Source organism: Ruditapes philippinarum, unplaced genomic scaffold (assembly GCF_026571515.1).
Source record: "Ruditapes philippinarum isolate M1 unplaced genomic scaffold, ASM2657151v2 ctg2809_1_1_1_1, whole genome shotgun sequence".
NCBI classification, from domain to species: Eukaryota; Metazoa; Mollusca; class Bivalvia; order Venerida; family Veneridae; genus Ruditapes; species Ruditapes philippinarum.
The window spans coordinates 34,416-55,175 of NW_026857798.1; the positions used below are offsets into that span (position 1 = coordinate 34,416).

The 20,760-nt window shown below is 32.4% G+C and overlaps 2 protein-coding genes across 2 annotated transcripts; one reads left to right on the top strand and one right to left on the bottom strand.

The window, feature by feature from the left end:
- Positions 1-1,542: 1,542 nt before the first annotated feature.
- LOC132751091 (uncharacterized) lies at positions 1,543-3,297 on the bottom strand. Its single transcript, XM_060741202.1, has one exon. The coding sequence runs from the start codon at positions 3,295-3,297 to the stop codon at positions 1,543-1,545; it is 1,755 nt and encodes a 584-aa protein (XP_060597185.1).
- Positions 3,298-14,867: 11,570 nt separating this feature from the next.
- LOC132751093 (uncharacterized) lies at positions 14,868-20,760 on the top strand. The gene is made up of 2 exons (XM_060741204.1): positions 14,868-15,157; positions 17,990-20,760. Exon 2 carries the CDS (start codon positions 17,997-17,999, stop codon positions 19,746-19,748), a length of 1,752 nt encoding a protein of 583 aa, XP_060597187.1. The 5' UTR covers positions 14,868-15,157; positions 17,990-17,996; the 3' UTR covers positions 19,749-20,760.

Here is a 20,760-nt window from a genome sequence, read left to right on the forward strand (position 1 = left end):
TCGTAATTTCTTAACAAAATTTATTATGATTGATACATCTTTATAAAATTTTGGTTCCAGCAGTTTCGTATTGCACTATAGAACCTGCCATATATGCTCAGTTACAATCAAAATTCTATAAGAAACAATTTAGCATGTAGGGGCATCAGGGATCTTCTATCAGTCAGTCCTAAAAAATGTTATATTACTGTAACAGTATCCAACAGCTTAAAGATTACATGTTATATATTTTTTGTTTTATGTGACAGGAGCAAATAAATTACATATTCTGTATTTTCAGTCTATGAAAAAACTTTTCATTCACTTCACCACCACAGCAAGAGGCTGTTATGAACTTTTATTGAAGTCATCTGAATATAAAGGTAACCGTGTTTTATGGTAGCAAAACATGCATTATAACAAAAATATGTTTTGTTAAAACTTTGAGTGTAGGGTATATGACAACAGTTTTGTTATGATAAAGTCCTTATGTGAAATGAAAGATAGAAGGTTTGGCACGAAGTGTCACATTGAAGGTTCCATGATAACCGCCGTATGAACACATCTGCGGATGTTTCTAAATTCAAAATTTTACTATTTCACGTTTAAATGTTGAATTCTGCTTAAGCCGGTGCTAGGGGGCGTGGACGGTAACTTGCACTTTCCAGTACCGTCCATGAACAGGCTCAATCAAACCGAGCCTGCAACATTTTCAATTTTGCCGTGTTGGGCTTTCTTTAGGGATTCTGTATTTATCTATTTTTTGCTTAATAGTATTGAATGTTATACTTGTCTATCATGCACATAAATAAGAACGAAATGTTCCGTGTAGGTTTTATTCCATGTATCTATAGTCATCTTGTTTTAGTCTTCTTGTTTCCCAGCAACCAATTTATCATCATAGAGCACAAGGATTGCTCATGCCTTTTATCCTATCGCCATTAGATATTTTATAATATGTCAAAAAAGACATCGGAAGATATTGCGATAGTCACCATTAGTCATTCCATCCTTTGGTGTCCCATTTTTTTTTCTGGAGCATAACTTGAACAAGTTGAAAAGTATTTGAGATATCAGCTTGAAACTTCACCAGTAGATAGATTGCATGACAAAAGATGCAAACCTTGAGAATTATATTTTCCTTTTCATAATTTTTTGAGTAATTGCCCTTTGTTATTCTTATTTTTCTTGCTACTTTTTTGTCCAGACCATAGGTCAAAAAGAACATTTTCTATTTGAAATTATAACTTAAACACTTGAGAGATTTCATTGAAACAGAGTGCAATTTGCAATTTTTTATGCAATGTTTTGTAGTTTGCATAACGTTGACCTTAAGAACTGTTCAAATTGTTTTGTATAATATTTGTGTTCAAGACTATGACAGTTCATAGAGGAGAAGAAAATTTTGATCTATAAATTAACAGATATAATTCAATTTTGTTTTTACACAACAACATACAACCTTTGGTCTAGTCTTTGGTCTAATCAGACCAGTTTTAGAAGAATGAATGATGAATTTAAAAACTTTTGACATTGTTTAATCAACTAAGTCTCTGTTTAAGTCTATGATAGGTTATAAATGTAAAGGAAGTTTTGATTTTTATTATCAAAAGCATAGCAGCTATAATACAGCTTCTTTGTTTTTCCACACCAACATACAGCCCTTGGTGTCTTCAGATCCTGCAGCACCACCTTTCCTGTAGAGCAGTCTCCTGATATCTCTTCTATAACATTTCTCCTCCAGTCACACACAAAGACAGTACCATCATCTGACAGTGACATTCCTGTAGGGTAACCCATAGCACTATAACTACCTATCACTTCACCTTGCCAGTTTAATCTTGTTACTGTCTTCATGTGACAGTCAGATACATAGATAGAAATTCTGTTACATGTGATATACCATGGATCTTTGAAAATATTTTTTCCATCCATTGTTGTCAGTATAGTGCCATTCATATCAAGGATCTGAAGTTTTGCAGGAAATCGTAATGACACAACAAGTTTACCTTGGTAACAGTTTATACCATAACATTTCCCACCAACCTTCACAGTGTGCTTCATTTTAAGTTGTTTGTTTGATGAGATTGATATAAATTGTACTGTTTGTTTGTGAGGAAGTGTGACAGCAAGTTCAGTACTGGCTACTGTGGTGATATCCCATGGTTTATCATCTAGTTGTAGTTTATTAGACACAGATTGACTGCTGGTATCCACCATCTTTACATCTTCGTTATTATAGTCAGTGATGATAAGAAGATCAGGAGTCAGCAGAGTCATTCCTGTTATATAGCAAATGTAGTTATCTTTTGATGTCTCCACACAGATTTCTCCCTCATGTGAAGATTGCCTAGACTTTATTTGTGCAGATTGAGATTCTTTATTTAAAGTTTTCTGTGTCAATGTTCCTAGTGACTTCTCTGTTTTAATCAAATTTAATATTACATCATTTGATTGAAAGTTGTGCTCTTTGATATCAAATGATGACAGTTTTAGTAGTGTTTCATCCATATCCTTGATTGTCTCCTGTGAAAGTTTTAAATCAATGAAGAGTTTGTCAGCTTGTTTTGTTGTGTTGAGTTGTTTGATTTTGTCTGATGATATCTTTAGAGATTTGGTAACTTCCTCACATGTTGTTTCTACTGCTTTCAGATGTTTTTTGTTTTCTTGTTCTATGACTTTAGCTGCATCTTCAGCCTGTCTCTCCAGTTCATCTAGTCTTTGGTTGATTTCTTGCCGAAACTTTTTAATGTCAACTAATGCATCTTTAAGAGAGCTGTTTGATTTGTGTGTCATGTCCTTGACATCTTTTAATATCTGTTGAAATTTGTCAGAAGTGGTATTTACTGCATTCAAGATAACTTGATATTCTTTGCTGTCTATTATATCACCAGAAATGTCTGGTATATAGTTGACTTTGCAGGAAGTAGCTTGATGTTCAAGTGTAACACAAACACTGCAGAGAAATTCTGTATGATCATTACAGTAAAACTTGATCATTTCTTTTGGATGTTTAGGACACGGCATAGTCAAATCATCAGACAGAACTGTTTGAATGGATGTTGAGGGTTGCTGCAAAACTTTAGGCATACTTGTTGCATCAAGACGTGTGTGCTTTTTGGTAAACTTGTTTATCTTATGTGCTTTAAAGCATATCATGCAAAGATGTTCCTTGCAGTCAGTACAGTAACCATGGGCAGGGAGTCTAGTTCCTTCCTCGTCACAAGGCTGGCAGTAAACTTGAAGATCTTCATCTGATGACATGGATGTTGTTGATGACGAAAACTGTTTTGATGCTTTCTTTCCTGGGACTGTCATGTTTAACCTAAAATGTAATATGATAGATTACTATGTATTGCATGTTTGTCAAATACATAAAACTTGAGATTCATAGATGAATTGAAACAATGGCAAAGTCTTGCTAATTTCTTCTATGACCTTTTTATGCCCCCACAAAGTGGGGAGCATATAGCGTTGCACTTGTCAGTCCGTCCATACCTCTGTCCGTCCGTACGTCGGTCCGTCCTGAAATCTGGTGAACACAACTCCTCTTAAACCGGATGGCAGATTTTGCTTAAACTTCCAGGGATGAACAACCTTAATGTGTAGATGATAGTTAAGGAAGGATTTTTTGCTGCGACCAAATTTAACAGAATTATGGCCCTTTGTTGATTTTTTCACTATATACTATGTAGAAATTTTGTGAACGCAACTCCTCTTAAACCGGATGGCAGATTTTGCTTAAACTTCCAGGGATGAACAACCTTAATGTGTAGATGATAGTAAAGTAAGGAATTTTTGCTGCGACCAAATTTAACACAATTATGGCCCTTTGTTGATTTTTTCACTATATACCATATATATGTTGTCGGTGGGGGCATCCGTGTCCTTTGGACACAGTTCTAGTTTGTGGTTAAAAGTTATGTTTGGAAAATATTCAAGCATTTATACATTGTTCATTTCATATTTTTGATTTGTTTAAATCATGATGAAAGTTGATTTACGGTTATGTAATTTTTAAGAGTTTTTATGCCCTAACTTCTTGTGGGGATATAGATTTTCTTTTACAAGGGTACAATTTGTCAGACATTTGCCTGAAGTTCAGGTTTTTTTATACTCCTGAAAGTACTCTTTTTGCATTATTAAACCAATTAAAATAATGCTACATTCAGTATTTTCAGGTTTTCTGATATTTATGCCCCCACAATGTGGGAGCATATAGCGTTGCACTTGTCCGTCTGTCTGTCCGTCCGTCTGTACGTCCCGAAATCTTGTGAACGAAACTCCTCTTAAACCCGATGGCAGATTTTGCTTAAACTTACAGGGATGAACAACCTTAATGTGTAGATGGTAGTAAAGGAAGGAATTTTTGCTGCCACCAAATTTAACAGAATTATGGCCCTTTGTTGATTTTTTCACTATATACTATGTAGAAATTTTGTGAACGCAACTCCTCTTAAACCGGATGGCAGAGTTTGCTTAAACTTCCAGGGATGAACAACCTTAATGTGTAGATGGCAGTGAAGGAAGGAATTTTTGCTGCAACCAAATTTAACAGAATTATGGCCCTTTGTTGATTTTTTCACTATATACTATGTAGAAATTTTGTGAATGCAACTCCTCTTAAATCGGATGGCAGATTTTGCTTAAACTTCAAGGGATGAACAACCTTAATGTGTAGATGGTAGTAAAGTAAGGAATTTTTGCTGCGATATCAGTGTCATTGACTTCCGGTATCATTATAGATTATCTTAGTGATATCCGGATGTTGATTTTGTTAGTAATTATAACCTTAAAACTTACGAGTACAACTCGAATGATTAACATTTTTTTTGAAAATATTTTGATCTGCTCTGAACCTGAATGTTAAATCCTTAAATTTACATTTTAATTTATACTTATACTGCTTATAATGTACATGATTTTTTTTTACATTCATTTTTATTTGTTTGTTAAATTTTATATAATAATGCAAAAAATTGTTGGTGTATAAAAAAAGTGTAAAATATTGGGCCTAAACATGACATGCAAATAAAGAAATCATTAATGCTTGCATAGTGTACAACAAAAAGTCATTGTTCATAACATTTTTACCGGCAACTTACTTATGTCACATGTCAACTTGTATGTCTGTGAATGATTGCTCAGTTTAGTGATTTAATCTTGAAATCCTTTAAACAAATTAATTGGTAGTTCCAAAATAAAGACTACAACTTGAATTTTTTGTTTGACTTTTAAGTCAAATGTAAAGAAGTTTTAATATTTTACCATATAATTCAGGTCATTATATTTATTCTAGAATTCAACTTACTTTAAATAATCGAGATTACATTAACTGAACTTTCTCTAATTCATTATACAGACTTATCTTACAGCGTCTGTACATACAAACATGTATATAAAGAATCACTAAAATCTTTTTTTTTAAACTTTAATTCAATTTCTTTTGCAAATTTCTCAGCACCAATTGCGCTTTGTAACACCGCACTTTGGGGTCAAACGCACTTTGGGGTCCGACCCCAAAGTGCGTTAAACTTCGCACCGCACTTTGGGGTCAAACGCACTTTGGGATCAAAATCGAAAAATTGACCCCAAAGTGCGTTAATATGCTACATATCAACGCACTTTGGGTTCAAGAGGTCTAAAGGTGTCATCTGAGTTCTGCTTAAATACTGAGTACTGACTTATTTTCTATCTGCGACATTGGAATATTTGAGTTGGAGTTCAAGATGGCGGTCAATACTTTATGATGCTAAGGGGGCAGGGGACATATTCGTACTTTGGCCCCGGTGAAATTTATTGATAATACAGACATGGTGTTTTGAAGGTGTTGAAAATTGTTTATATTTCTTTGTTGATGTAATTCTTTGTAATTTGTATGTAGGAAATGAGCTAAATTTATATGTTTGTGTGCGAAACTTAGCCTTCGGTAGCTTTGTATGCATTTTTGACTCTTCAAAAGGAGGCTGAAAAACTGTAAATTTCAGATTGTCATCTGCTACAGAACGAGTAAGAAACTTTGATAAAATTTTGCAAAAAATCTAAACGTATGACAGACACTTTGTTTAGCATTTTCATACTTTATGATCATTTTACTATAGAAAATTTCTATAATTAAAGACATTAGGCGGATTCTTAAGTGTTATGCGTCTTCATGAAGATTGGGCATATTCCTTTATTTTCAGCCTGATTTTGGATGGGTGGGGGTAATATTATTTGCTCTCAGATTGTACTATATGGAGCAATGGATGCATTTAGTTATTTTTTTCAATGTTTGTCATATATCCTTGAATACTGCCAAGCAGTAAGTTTTTCACATGTTTATAAAATCAAAAAAAAATTGGTAATGTGTTTAACGGCCTCACGGAACTAAAAATTGCTCATTTTTAGGTCCCCTGCCCCCTTAAGTGATAAAAGTTTCATTAATGTTACCACTTGAAATATCTAAAAGTTGTGTTCATATAACAAAATTACGGTGGCATAAAAGTGACAGTTGCATTTTTTTTGTTTTTAGTTCTGTATACATATTTTATTTTAGTTTTGCATACATATTTTTTCAGTTTTGCATTCATATTTTATTTTTGTTTTTCGTACATATGTTATTTTTGTTTTTCATACATATTTTAGCCAATCAAAACAGCCTTCAAATCTCAGCCCGTAGTTGAGTATAAAACTAGCAGAGTGGTTAGGTCACATTTCGGCCCATTTTTGGAATCGGCCCAGTCGTTTTCGGCCGGGCAAGTCTGGTTTCGGCAGACCCTTTTCGGCCCATTTTTTATATTATATGTATTTTATTTAATTATTGTTTTTTATTATTATATACTGTTATATTAGTGTCTATTTGGAAAGGGCTGTTGATTGGTGATCAGTTATTATTCCATGAATATGCACCACTCAACCATACCCATACCATACTTAGGTCAATTCCTTAGCACATTCAGATAATGTACAGAACTTTATGCCAGGTGTGCCGGCTTAAGGTCGGGGTCACAGCTACAGGTCAAAGGATAAAGACTTGGGTTTCATGTCCGCTCCTTATCTCCGAAACCCTATGAAGGAATTTAAGGCACCTTGTGACAATGTTAACCACAGCGAGACCATATGCAGAACCTTTCTTTGGGTTACCGCGGATACTAAAAAATGAAAATGTTGGTATTTGCAAATGGCATTTGCAAATGGGGTACTGTAATTTACAGATGGCAAGTGTTTGAAAATGGTGTTTAACAAATGGTGTAATTATCCAAACCTCTACTTTGCAAATGGCGTCATGTAAAAATATGTACGAAAAAACAAAAATAAAATATGTACAAAAAAACTAAAATAAAATATGTATGCTAACTACAAAAGAATATGTATGCAAAACTAAAATAAAATATGTATGCAAACTAAAAAAAGAATATGTTTGCAAAACTAAAAAAAAGTATGTATTCAAAACTACATGTAAAAAAATATCTACGGCAATCAAACAAAAATATGTACGAAAAACAAAAAAAAAAAGTATAAAAAAAATACAAATGTCACTTTTATGCCACCGTTCAAAATACTCTAGTACAGAAATTGTGTATTCCTAGAATTAAAAGATGCTGCGAAAAGTATCCCGTTCTGTCGGTCATTTACTTGATAACTTTTGGTGCCATATTGAGCCCCATTTTAAATATGTTGGAAATGAAAAAAATGCAAAAGAGCAAACATGAATTTTATAATGTTAAAATAATGGTATCTGAGAAATGTAAGATGCTTGTTACCTGAATAAAGTAGCGATAACTGTGATATTATTCGTCATAAAAGAAACGAACACTGTAGTATTTTACTTCCATATAAAACACTAATTCACTATAACTGTACTCATCATTGCCAAAAAGCAACAGATGAAAAAGATGGTTCAGGTAAATGGCCAATGTGTATTTTTTGGATAATAAAGAAGAACATCAAAATAAAAAAAGCTTTTAAGAAAAACAAATAAAAGCATAATGTGCCTTTAAAACGTTATTCTTAACCCTCGGGGGATCAATACCCCACAATCCCTTCTATACCCCCAAAGAGAATTTTACATTATTCTGAAGCTCCGCTCTTAATGTGCGACTACTTAAATAATTGATATTTTTAGTACTGCCTGTACGGACTACGTGTACTACTTAAAGCCGCATCTTCACCTAGTCAAGTTTCTTATATGTCACATTTAGCTAAATAAATGGCTCTTTCAACATACTATCAGGCACATTTTTTACTGAAATGTCTTACTAAGATTTCCCAGAATTTATACCTTTGTCTATGCTAAGACTATCATATTTCTTATAAATGTGTAAATAATAAACGGGAAAATAATGCATTTAGCTAAAAACAATGGAGTTAATGAAAGGTGTACATTATTTTAAAATAAAAGGAAAGTTTGAGAAAAAATATTTTAAGCTTAATAATTGATACAAATTCTTTATTTGGTGATTTATTTGGTGAAAGTTCTTCACTTACTAATCAAGATCATTTAAATCCCTATTGATTCTACTATAATTCAGGGCACATGTTTGTGTCTATTTTATGCCTTGATTTTTATGTTTACCATTGGCTTTGACTACAATATATTATTTAAAACATAATGAACTTTAATTTTCTATGACCCTAAAGTGCGGTCGTTTGCCTGATGTTAAAAAATGCATATGTACCAGTTTAACGCACTTTGGGGTCGAAATTGGACCCCAAAGTGCGTAACGCACTATGGGGTCGGACCCCAAAGTACGTAACGCACTTTGGGGTCGGACCCCAAAGTGCGTTTGACCCCAAAGTGCGGTGTTACAGCGCTTGTTTAACATGGATTTTTCTTTTATTTTGTTAAATCACAACCGAGCAATAATGTATTATTTTTACGTTTATTTTATTTTTTTTGTGGTATTATATACAATTTTTCTTGTTTTCTTGTTATGCCTTGGTATCCATACACACATATATACCTCAAAAGTGTGCACGTAAATCACGTGCATTAAGTACTGGTTGGTTTATTTTGTAGTTTTAATATATGTGCCATATGTGTAATTTATCTCTTTTATTTTTATATAGTATGACTTATCTGTACTTTTTGGCTGTACAAGTCACATGTGTGAAGAAGTGCTATTTTGCTGACGTCATATTCCATCTGAAAATGATCGTATTGCTCGAATGTTTTAATATCTGACAAGTAATATTAGAAACTTTTTCAATTTCTGATTTGGCAACTTCATTTATGCATTTCATATAAAGTACCGATTGATACTGTACATGTACCTGTTTTCACATTAATACTATTCTTTAGAAAGATTTGATTCTATGCAGACATTTTGTTTGTAGTTGTGAATCCTTTTTAACGAGAGTGATGATATTACGGACTTGCCAATGTCATCTGTAAAGCTGTACAGCTTTGCCAGCCTGCTTTTTCCTCGATTTTTGACCAGCCTCTTTACTTTATCTTGCCACTTTATTTTTAGCATTTTGTTTTCAAAATCATCCCTAAAACTAGCAATGAGCTGATCAAAATCTTCCTAGCAACGCTAAATATCTTAAATGGAATTGCTCAGATCTTTCGATCTGGACTAAACAATCCATCTTGTTTGTTTGTTATTTTTTTTAAAATAAATTTAACCTTTTAGATGAAATTTTTTAACCATAAGTCAAACTGAGACAAACAATTTATTTAGTACAAATGCTTCTATCTCATTTGCCGGCTGAATATAGAATCAATTCAATTTTTGCTTAATACATTTGGATATTTTCAATGTCGAGATATACTATAAGTTTGCATAGTAGAGTATATAAAATCTGGGATCAAGTTGTATTACAGTTGTTATTTTGGTCCAAGATTTGAACATTGAATATTTGTTAGAAACCCTGAATTTAAAATCAAATTGACTATTTAAATACTGGAAGCAATTTTTATGTTCTTATCTCAACTTACTTCACATATTGTATGTTACCAAAAAGTTGTCCTAGTTTTAATAAATCAATGTTTTTTTATGTCAGTTCTTTAACTATATAAACAAATTCAGCTCATTTGTAAAAAATACATGTTTTTATACGTATCTATATATTTTTATTATATTGTATTGCTATATTAAATATAATATCATATTACAGAGTTGGTCATCTTTGTTTAAAATTAATTATATTAAAAGCCATGTTACACAATTGTTCCTAGTCCTCAAAACATGTATGAAAAGATTGCAATACCCTACAACAGTACAAAAGCTTAAGTTTTCAAAAGTTTCTATCAGTAACCAATTTAACAAGAGCACTGCAGGCGATGGAAATGCTTGTCTTTGAAAAAAGGAGCATGAATCTAAAAATATAGCATACATAGTTTCATATCAATACCTTTAAAATTGTTAACGAACTACATTAAAATGTTTTCATGACGACAATGACAACGACACAGTGATCATAAGTCTTCGAAACGGGCGAGCTCAACCCCCCCCCCTTATTCATGCATTTTTGCCTGGGGGTGTTTTATGATGAATATATGAGAACACAGTTATATGCTTCAAATGTGAAATGTCAAAATCAATACACTGTGGACAGGCACTCTTAAGCATTTGAGCAGACAAGTTTAATGTAGTTAAAACCCCTGTGACCTTGATATAGACACAGTCACCTAAAAATTAATAGGGGTCATCTTCTAGTCATAACCAACCTCAAAAGCAAATATGAAGACTGTTGACCAAATTATTCTTCAGCAATTGAACAGAGAAGCTTTCTGAACTAAAGGCCCCTGTGACCTTGACATTTTGACCCAGTGACTTCAAAATCGATAGTCGTCATGATCAACCTCGATGCCAAACATGTAAACTGTTGGTCAAAGGAGTCTTTAGTTATTTGGCTGAATAACTTTTTTGAAATCAAGGCCTCTGTGACCTTAGACCAAATTACCTAAAACTCGAAAGGGGTCACCTTATGGCCATGCCAAATATGACCTGTGGGTTAAAGGATTATTAAGTTATTAAGGCCGACAACCTTTTTTTAGTCAAGGCCCCTGTGACCTTTGACCTAGTGACCTCAAAATCGATAGGGTCATCTACCAAAAATGACCAATCTCAATACTTAATATAAGACTGTGGATCAAAGGAATCTTAAGTTATTGGACGGACAAGGAAAAACCGACAGACGGCCAGGCGGCTGGATGGCCGGACAGACATGCTGATTCCAGTATTTGTTGTGCGGGGTATAATTGTAACATTTAAAAAAATGAAAAAAACTTTCTATATTTTATTTAACAAGTACCTTAAAATATGCTAGAGCTGCTGAGTTATCTTTTGTAATCATCAAATGCATTGTTTATATTTTATGATACAATACCTGTCCTGCTCCAAAGATTTTGTACGATAAATCGCTTTAACACAACACTCAAATAATTCCGATTATATCAATAAAAAAATTTTGTTAGTTTTTTTTGTAATGGTTATTTTCCTCTTTTTTTTGTTTATAAAATTCAAAACATTAATGCTTATGCATAGAATATATTGTAATATACATTTAAAGAGGACCAAAAGATTTCTTTAAGGATTCAACAAAGATGATCAAGATAATAATTCTATTGTATCTGACCGATGTTGTAAAATATTATTAATGCCAGATCTATTTTAAATATAAATTTAAAACAAGAGCAACATTGTCGCAAAATACGGACGTCACAAAAGCTTTTGACACAGATGTTTTGATTATAGATGCACATAAGAGATATGCTCTGGGATATTTTATCATCTTCGTAACACTTGTGCCAAGCTACATTTAAATCCCCCAATGAATGTAGAAGTTCGGCTCCGCAAATTTTTTCATGATTCTAAGTGTGACGTTAAACTTTGATCAATTGACCTGGTTAATACACGTGCCACTGCTTATTATAGAAGTGAACATTTCTATGATTTCTATGATGCTTCATTTAAATCCCACAATGCGCTGAGGAGATATGCCCTGGACAAAATTTATATATCTTATCACTTTAAGTGACCTTGACCTTGCATAAATTAACTTAAATTACATGTTTCACACCAGTAGTTATGACCATTTGTGTTTCAATCCCACAATAAATGATAACTTTATGGTCCAAATACACATTCTCATATTTTCATCTGAACTTTGACCCTATGTGTGACCTTGACCTTGGCTGATGGGTCCTAAATTTTGCTTGCGACAATTTGCCTTACAATGGTGAATATTTGTCCAAGTTATATTAAACTTCTTCTATGTATGTATAAGTTCTGCTCCGCAGAAGTGTTTTTCAATGACTTCTAAGTATGACCTTGACCTTTGACCTAGTTTATGCGCATGACAATGCTACTCATTGTGGTGAATATATGTATGAAGTTTCATTTGAATCTCTCTATATGTGGAGGAGATATGCTCTGGACAAAATCTCTATATTTTATCATCTTTAATGACCTTGACTATTAACTTTAGTGACCTCAACCTCGCATATATTAACCTGAATCACATGTTTAACACCAGTTGTCATGATACTGACCATTTGTGTTTCAATCTCTCAATAAATGATGACTAAATGGTCCGAATATATATTTTCATATTTTTATTTTAACTAATATGTCACCTTGGCCCTGATCACAGGTACCTAAATGTTGTGACACGTGGTCTCAAAATGGTCAACATTTGTGCCAAGTTATATTGAAACAAGTTTTTTCAAATGATCTATAAGTGTGACCTTGCCCTTTAACCTAGAGACCTGGTCCATGTGCGCGACACAGCTTCTCATAGTGGTGAACATATCTGTGAAGTTTCATTAAAATTCCTCCATGCGTGTAGGAGATATGCTCCGGACAAAATTTTGACACATTCTGTGTTAGACCAAAAAGGTGTGATTTTTAATATACCGTCAAACCTGTCAACAAAGGCCACCAAGGGAAGACTGTAAAAGTGGTATTTGTTCACAGTGGCCTTTTGTTCAGGGGACAATAACATTTTGTTTGATGAGTAAATTTGTTTAAATCATGTTTTCTAAAATTTTAATTATTAAAAAATACAATACTTCTGCCGATGGAACTAGTTCGAGAGTTTGATCAATCAAGAGTTTGAGTGAAAAAAAGTTATACGGCGTGGCTGGTATCTTTTGAGAAACGTACAAGTTAAGAGTATACAGTCAAACTTGTGTTAAAGATCACCTCTGAATGAAGACCCGTTTTAAACAACCTTTTTGTATAAGCAGGTAACCTCGAAATGAAGAGTCCACTTGTCTGTAAAAACCAATTGTTTGGTCTCTCAATCTATGTTCACAGATATGACTTTATCTCTATATACAGTGCAACCTGAGCAAAGTTGACCTCTTCAAAGCAAATACCATTTTACAAACTCTAAACTAAGACTGAAGAGGGTGTTGCTCAGCAGAGGTTGTACTGTATTTTACAAATCTCAATCACTTCTGAGATAACACACTCACCCTACTTATTATGCACATAATCATATATGAGTTTTTATTTCTAGATCATATCTAGTCTAGTGATGACTTTAAAGACTGACCAGTATTACTGATAAGTCAATTTGCTCCCTCTATATGTGATCTTAAAATTGATAGTAGTTGATAAATATTGATCAAACTTCAACTTCTTTATGTAAGTCTTATTAAGTTTTCCAATTAAGTCCACCAATTAAATACCATCATAAAACCACCATAACAATGTGAAGCTGGAAAAAATGTTTAAAATACAAGTTGGGAAGGAAAGTCTTAATCATTCTGTTTTCAATGCTGTAACTCAATGATTTAAACCACTTATATACAAGAAAAGCATTGATGCAAAGCATAAAAGGGCGTCCAAGCAAGAAATGCAGCAAGTGAAGATGAACTAGAATACATCTGATAACCAGATATTCTTATAAACTTTTCAGTGGTTAATTGGTTTTAACCAGTATTGTATATCATTTATGAAATGGCGGACGAAAGACATTGTTCATCATGAACTTTGGTAGGTATGCTAGAGATTTGAATATTAAATGTTTTTCCATAGGAACTTTAATTCTATCAATATTAACGTTAATATCCAAAATATACAGGTCTATAATATCCAAAATATACCCTCATATGGTTTAAGTTTATTTATTCTATATAGGGGGGATTATTGGATATTATCATTAATACTGGTTATTTGATAGAATTTCAAGTTCATGTGGTCTTTTCTTTGAAACATACAAAATAATAGTCTGTAATGAACAAAGTCTGTTAATTGATTTATTTGGGAGGTCAATCTAGTGTTTTAATGAATAACTTCAAAAACCTCGTCTGACCTATCAGAGTGTTTACATTCCTATCAATACAAATCATGTTAAAATTGCAGACGAAAAATGATAATCCTATGATATAACAATTCGAAAAAAATGCCTACTGAAAGAGTGCAATTGATTGTTTTAACATTTCCTGCAAAATTCTCCAGTTCGTGATTTAATAACATAGAGCGACACAAATGACCGTGTCGGTAAACTTAAACTACTTTTATAAATAAATTTTCGGACTTTCACAATGTTATGGTCATTGCATCATTCTGTTTATAGGTATAGTAATAACAAACACAATAACCCACTGTGCAGCTGTGTACTACAAAATGATTTATAAAAATACCGAAGAGCGCGATTAATTGACGGATGAGATAATATCATTTGAATATGTTTACATTGCGAAATTATCCAGTTCGCTATTTATTGTACATATTGCAACATTTCATTTTCAAACATCTCATACCAATCGGAATGTTCGACTATTATGGTCGACTAAGAAGCCTGAGAAGTTGCATTTGCCTTTTCACAAAAACTTATTTCATTCAATAAGGGGCGTCGCGCTTCAGCGCCGACGCCAATCATTTCTCAATACAGTTTATAATTGTCCTACTTAACTAGGTCAACATAAAGTTTAAACATTTACACACCGATAAACTAGCGGAGATAACATTTTCAATTTTTAGCATGGTTTAAATTTCAAAATCGGGATTTTATTTAAATTCTGACCAATTAACATACTGATTGACAATCACAAAACAAAAATACACACTAAATTAGCTAAATGAACAATTGATATCTATTCAGTTTAAGCTTGTAACTTTGTGTTGTAACACAAGGAAGTAAATATCAATTTTAAATTCCATGTATCCAATAAATAAAAAAACCAGCAAAATATTTACATTAGAAACCTGTGAAACAATTTGAGGATTACAATTTCAAGGTACAATATGTTTTTTAATAAATATCTTAATGTCTACAAAAATGACTCTCTTATTAGGGAAACAAGTGATTATTTATTTCATTTTTAAGAAAGTTAAATATACACATATTTTGATACACAAAGTCATGGTATTGAAAAACTTCTGGACAGAGCACTCCGCTTTTCTCATTGCTGTATTATAAATATAACTTAGAAAAGAAAGGATATTATTATGCAAATGTGATTAGCAGAATTACTTGTCCTTAATAGTCTACAAGAATTTCAATTTTAAATTGATAACATTTTTTGTTATAAAATAATTTTAGGATGATCTGCCCTTTTGAAAATTAATGGTGTCCTTTCATGACAATAAACAAGTACACCAAGTTTGAAGTGAATAATAACTTATTATATTTGCTTAAAAAAATAGACCTTTACAAAAAGGTTTACCGATCTCCACCTCAATCTTAATGCTGACAAGAGGGTTATGACAAAAACTCCACTTTTTTCTTTGAAAAGAGAAACTAACAATGTGCACGTTCTAACAATGTATATTTTGTTTTTCTGTACATATGTTTTGTATGGGTGGATACTTTAAAATTAGATATGGTATTGTTCATTCTTCATTTTTAAAAATTAAAATTATGTATGTATTACTCTTTAAAGCATCACGTGTGTGTACATTTATAACTTTAACCTTAATAAAAATACTGTTTGCACTAGATCTTTATTAGCCCCTAACCTTCTGAACTCACGGTCCACTGTCTTGAACAGTCCACTATCAATTTTGTTAATAGATACTGAACATGACTAGTTACAAGTCTGAGGCCATAGAGCCACTGGGTTGTGAAGTTATTATTCAACAAGAGCTGTCACAGGAGACAGCGAAGCTCGACTAATAAAATACTGGACGCAGTAAGGAGGACAGAACTATGAAAGAAACATCAATTATTTATAATTATGTATTAAGTTATAGTAAAAAAATAACATTTGTTAACATTAATTCCAAGATCAAGGGGAATAATTCTAGAAATAGTCATGCTAGAGTTATGGACCTTGTCACACAGCATTTGTGTAATGATAAGAAATATATATTTGAAGTTTGAAGTAGATACCTATAAAAGTAAAGAAGTTATAATATTTCTTAAAGAAAATCCTAAGTTCAAAGAGAGATAAATCTGTAAATATTGCTTCAAGAGTTATGAACATTGTCATATAAAATGTAATTGATGATAAGGAATAAGTATTTGAAGTTTGAGGTAGATACCTTTAAAAATAAAAATGTTATAATAAAAATAACATTTTTCTATTAAAAAAATCTAAGTTTATGGGGAGATAATTCTTGCAATATTGGTGCTAGAGTTATAAACCTTGTCACATAAGATGGGGATGATGATAACGTAAATATATTTGAAGTATGAGGTTGATCCCTTAAGAAATAAAGAAGTAACAGTAAAAAATAGTATTTTTTAAGGAAAATTCTAAGTTCAAGGGGAGATAAATCTGAAAATATTGGTGCTAGAGTTATGAACCTTGTCACATAAGATGTGGTTGATGATAAGGAAGATATATTTGAAGTTTGAAGTTGATACCTTAAGGAATGACAAAGTTATAGTGAAAAATATTTTACTGCACCAAAACTTTAATCTAAAATCTGGACGCGGACGTGGACGCCGACGTGAACGCCGACGCCGGGACGAGTAGTACAGCTCCCCATGTGCTTCGTATAGTTGAGCTAAAAACCCATTGGACCTTGACCTTTGACCCTGCGAACCAAAAATCAAAAGAGGTCATTTTCTGTCCAAGACAAATGTTTCTATTAAGTATGATCGTCAAGGTCTCATTGGTTGTTACTGATCAAAAACTGTTTTGACATTCAAGGTAATAACTAATAATCAATAGAACATCCTACATGAATGCAAAATATGTTTCTGATAACTAACATGTACTCAGAGTCAGTTAAATAAACCAGTTTTTTTTAATAATCTCGAATTATTTTACAGAAAAACCCAGTATTATCAGAAGATAAACGTTGAACGCTAACGCCCCATCCCTATCCCCCAATCTACAAGTACTGGTGGCATTAAAGCTTTTAATAATTACATATCATGACATCAACTTTCATCACATTTAAAACAAGTCAAAAATATGAAATGAAAAATATATACCGGTATATATACTGTATCTTCATAGTTCACAGTACTTAACGCTTTGAAACAAGAATGAACTCTCTGTACAAAAAATGTCATATGTACAAAAAATGTCATAATCTATAACATTTACATTCTTTTGCTGTATGACAAAAGGTAACAAAAACATATTAAATCAAAATCAGATTTAATGATCAAAACAAAGATCATAGGTCGGCAGTTCTGAAAACAATATATCATCATTTAAATCGCAACATATGGTGTTACACCTTATTTTTCATGTTTCAGTAAAAATTACTAACTGATTTATTGCTGAATTTCAAATTTAAATTAAAGCTATCTTTACTTTGAAACTCACAAGAAAATGTTAAATGTTTCATATGTATGTTCACATTTTAATGGACTACTGTCACGGTGGCTTTTTGCAGAAATAAGTAAAAAGTTGTTTTATGCTAAAGATTACAGATTAAAAATATTTTGCGCAAAAACTTTAATGTTTAGGTGAATGACTAAATGATGTGAAATAACTGATGCTGAGTATAATTGCTTGAATATTTTTCCAACCAAATTTTATCCACAAAAAGGTCATATGAGAAATCAACTAGACTTTGCCATTATTTCAAATCATCTTTAAATCTCTAGTATGACAAATTACAATATGACAAACATGCAATACATAGTTATCTATTATAATACATTTTAGGTAAAATATGGCAGTCCCAGGAAAGAAAGCATCAAAACAATTTTCATCATCAACAACATCCATGGCATCAGATGAAGATCTTCAAATTCATTGCCAGCCTTGTGACGAGGAAGGAACTAGACATTCTGCTCATGGTTACTGTACTGACTGCAAGGAACACCTTTGCAAGACATGTTTTAAAGCACATAAGATAAACAAGTTTACCAAAAAGCATACACTTCTGAATGCAACAAGTATGCCTAAAGTTTTGCAACAGCCCTCAACATCTATTCACACATGCCTGATAGATGATTTGATCTCACTATGTCATAAACATCCAAAAGAAATTATCAAGTTCTACTGCAATGATCATACAGAATTTCTCTGTGGTGTTTGTGTTACCCTTGAGCATCAAGCTACTTTCTGCAAAGTCAACTATATACCAGAAATTTCTATTGATATAATAGACAGCAAAGAATATCAAGTTATCATGAATGCAGTAAAGACCACTTCTGACAAATTTCAACAGATATTAAAAGATGTCAAGAACATGACATACAAATCAAACAGCTCTCTCAAAGATGCATTAGTTGACATTAAAAAGTTTCGACAAGAAATCAACCAAAGACTAGATGAACTGGAGAGACAGGCTGAAGATGCAGCTAAAGTCATAGAACAAGAAAACAACACACATCTAAAATCAGTAGAAACAACATGTGAAGAAGTTACCAAATCTCTGAAGGTATCATCAGACAAAATCAAACAACTCAACGAAACAAAACAAGCTGACAAACTTGTAATTGATTTAAAACTTGCAGAGAAAGCAATCAAAGATATGGAAGGAAAACTACAAACACTGTCATCATTCAATATTAAAGAGCACAACTTTAAATCAAATGATGTTATATTAAATTTGGTTAAAACAGAGAAGTCACTGGGTACATTGATAAAGAAAATTTTAAATACAGAATGTCAACCTGTACAAATAAAGTCTAGACAACCTTCACATGAGGGAGAAATCTGTGTGAAGACATCAAAAGATGAATCAAGCTGCTATATAACAGGAATGATTCTGGTGACTCCTGATCTTCTTATCATCACTGACTGCAATAACAAAGCTGTAAAGATGGTGGGCACCAGCAGTCAATCTGTGTCTGATCAACTACAACTAGATGATGAACCAGAGGATATCACTAGAGTAACCAGTACTGAACTTGCTGTCACAATTCCTTCAAAACAAACAATACAATATATATCAATCTCATCAAACAAACTCATAAATAGGCATGCAGTGAAGGTTGGTGGAGAATGTCATGGCATAAGCTGTTACCAAGGTAAATTTGTTGTGTTATTCCTTTATCCTACAAAACTTCAGATCCTTGATATGAATGGCACTATACTGACAACAATTGATGGAAAAAATATTTTCGAAGATGCATGGCATATCACATGTAACAGAAGTTCTATCTATGTATCTGACGATGCCATGAAGACGATAACAGAATTAAACTGGCAGAGTGAAGCAATTGCTATTTATTGTGGTATGAGTTTCCCTACAGGAATGTCACTGTCAGATGATGGTACTGTCTTTGTGTGTGACAATGGAAACTGTGTTATAAAAGAGATGTCAGGAGACTGTTCTACAGGAAAGGTGGTGTTGCAGGATCTGGATGGACCATGGGCTGTATGTTGGTGTGGAGAAACAAAGAAGCTGTATTATAGCTGCAATGCTTTGGATGAGAAATATAGCAACTTCCTTCAAATCCATAACCTGTCATAGACTTAAACAGAGACTTAGTTGATTTAACAATGTCAACAGTTCTTAAATTTATCATTCATTCTTCTAACACTGGTCTTAAAGTGAAAGCATGATGAAAACTTAGCAAGACACTTTCATGCTAGATTTTTTTTTATTTAATTTCTATATGTTTAGTCGAATCTTTGAAAACTTAGCAAGATACTTTTATGTCAGAACTTTTTTTTCATCTTTAAATGTTTAGTAAAATCTTATGTTATGAAGAAGAATGATTTGTGGCTTTCTTATAAATGGTTTGGTGAGAAACTAGGAAACTTCTAGGGTAATGCTGAGAATACACTGAATAACAAAGGAACCTCATGCTCATGTAGTGATAAATTTTGTCTGATAAAGGATAATGACCAATATCTATACGTTATATTCTAAGTTAAGAAGGGACATAACTCCTAAAAATATTGCCTTCAGGATAATGCCCCCTGTTTGATAAGGGCAATGATTATCAATGACCGATGTTTATAAATACTTTATGTTAAAAAGGGTCATAACTCCTTAAAATATTTCTTTCTGGATAAGATTTATGTTGATTTTTTTATAGCCTTTAAATCATTCTAACTTAATAAGCAACTTTGACAAAAGTTAAAAAGGGGAATAACTGCCAAAATGTAGCTTTGAGTATAAAATCTTTCTTATAATGCCTAGTCTATTAACTGTATATTGATGACAAGTTGACAACATTGTGCATCGATCACAATACTTCTCTTTTTTTCAAAACAGACACACTAAAATGACAACTTTGTATCCATTTATAAACTGACTGTAATAGGTTGCATCTATTATAACATTTAAAACTAAGATTAAAAATTTTCTTTATTTTTATTTTACATAACAATATGATTCATCTGGTGAGTTTTCTTTTCTTTTGTTATTATCAAATGCACTTAATATTTTATGTTACCTGTCCTGTTTCTACTAATATTGTGTACTATAAGCATTTGTAACATTTTAAAATTATTCAGATTGCATCAATAAATGTCAG

Bases quoted from the DNA above. Each gene is read 5' to 3' on its own strand.
- LOC132751091 (XM_060741202.1), bottom strand. From the start codon at position 3,297: ATGACAGTCCCAGGAAAGAAAGCATCAAAACAGTTTTCGTCATCAACA.
- LOC132751093 (XM_060741204.1), top strand. From the start codon at position 17,997: ATGGCAGTCCCAGGAAAGAAAGCATCAAAACAATTTTCATCATCAACA.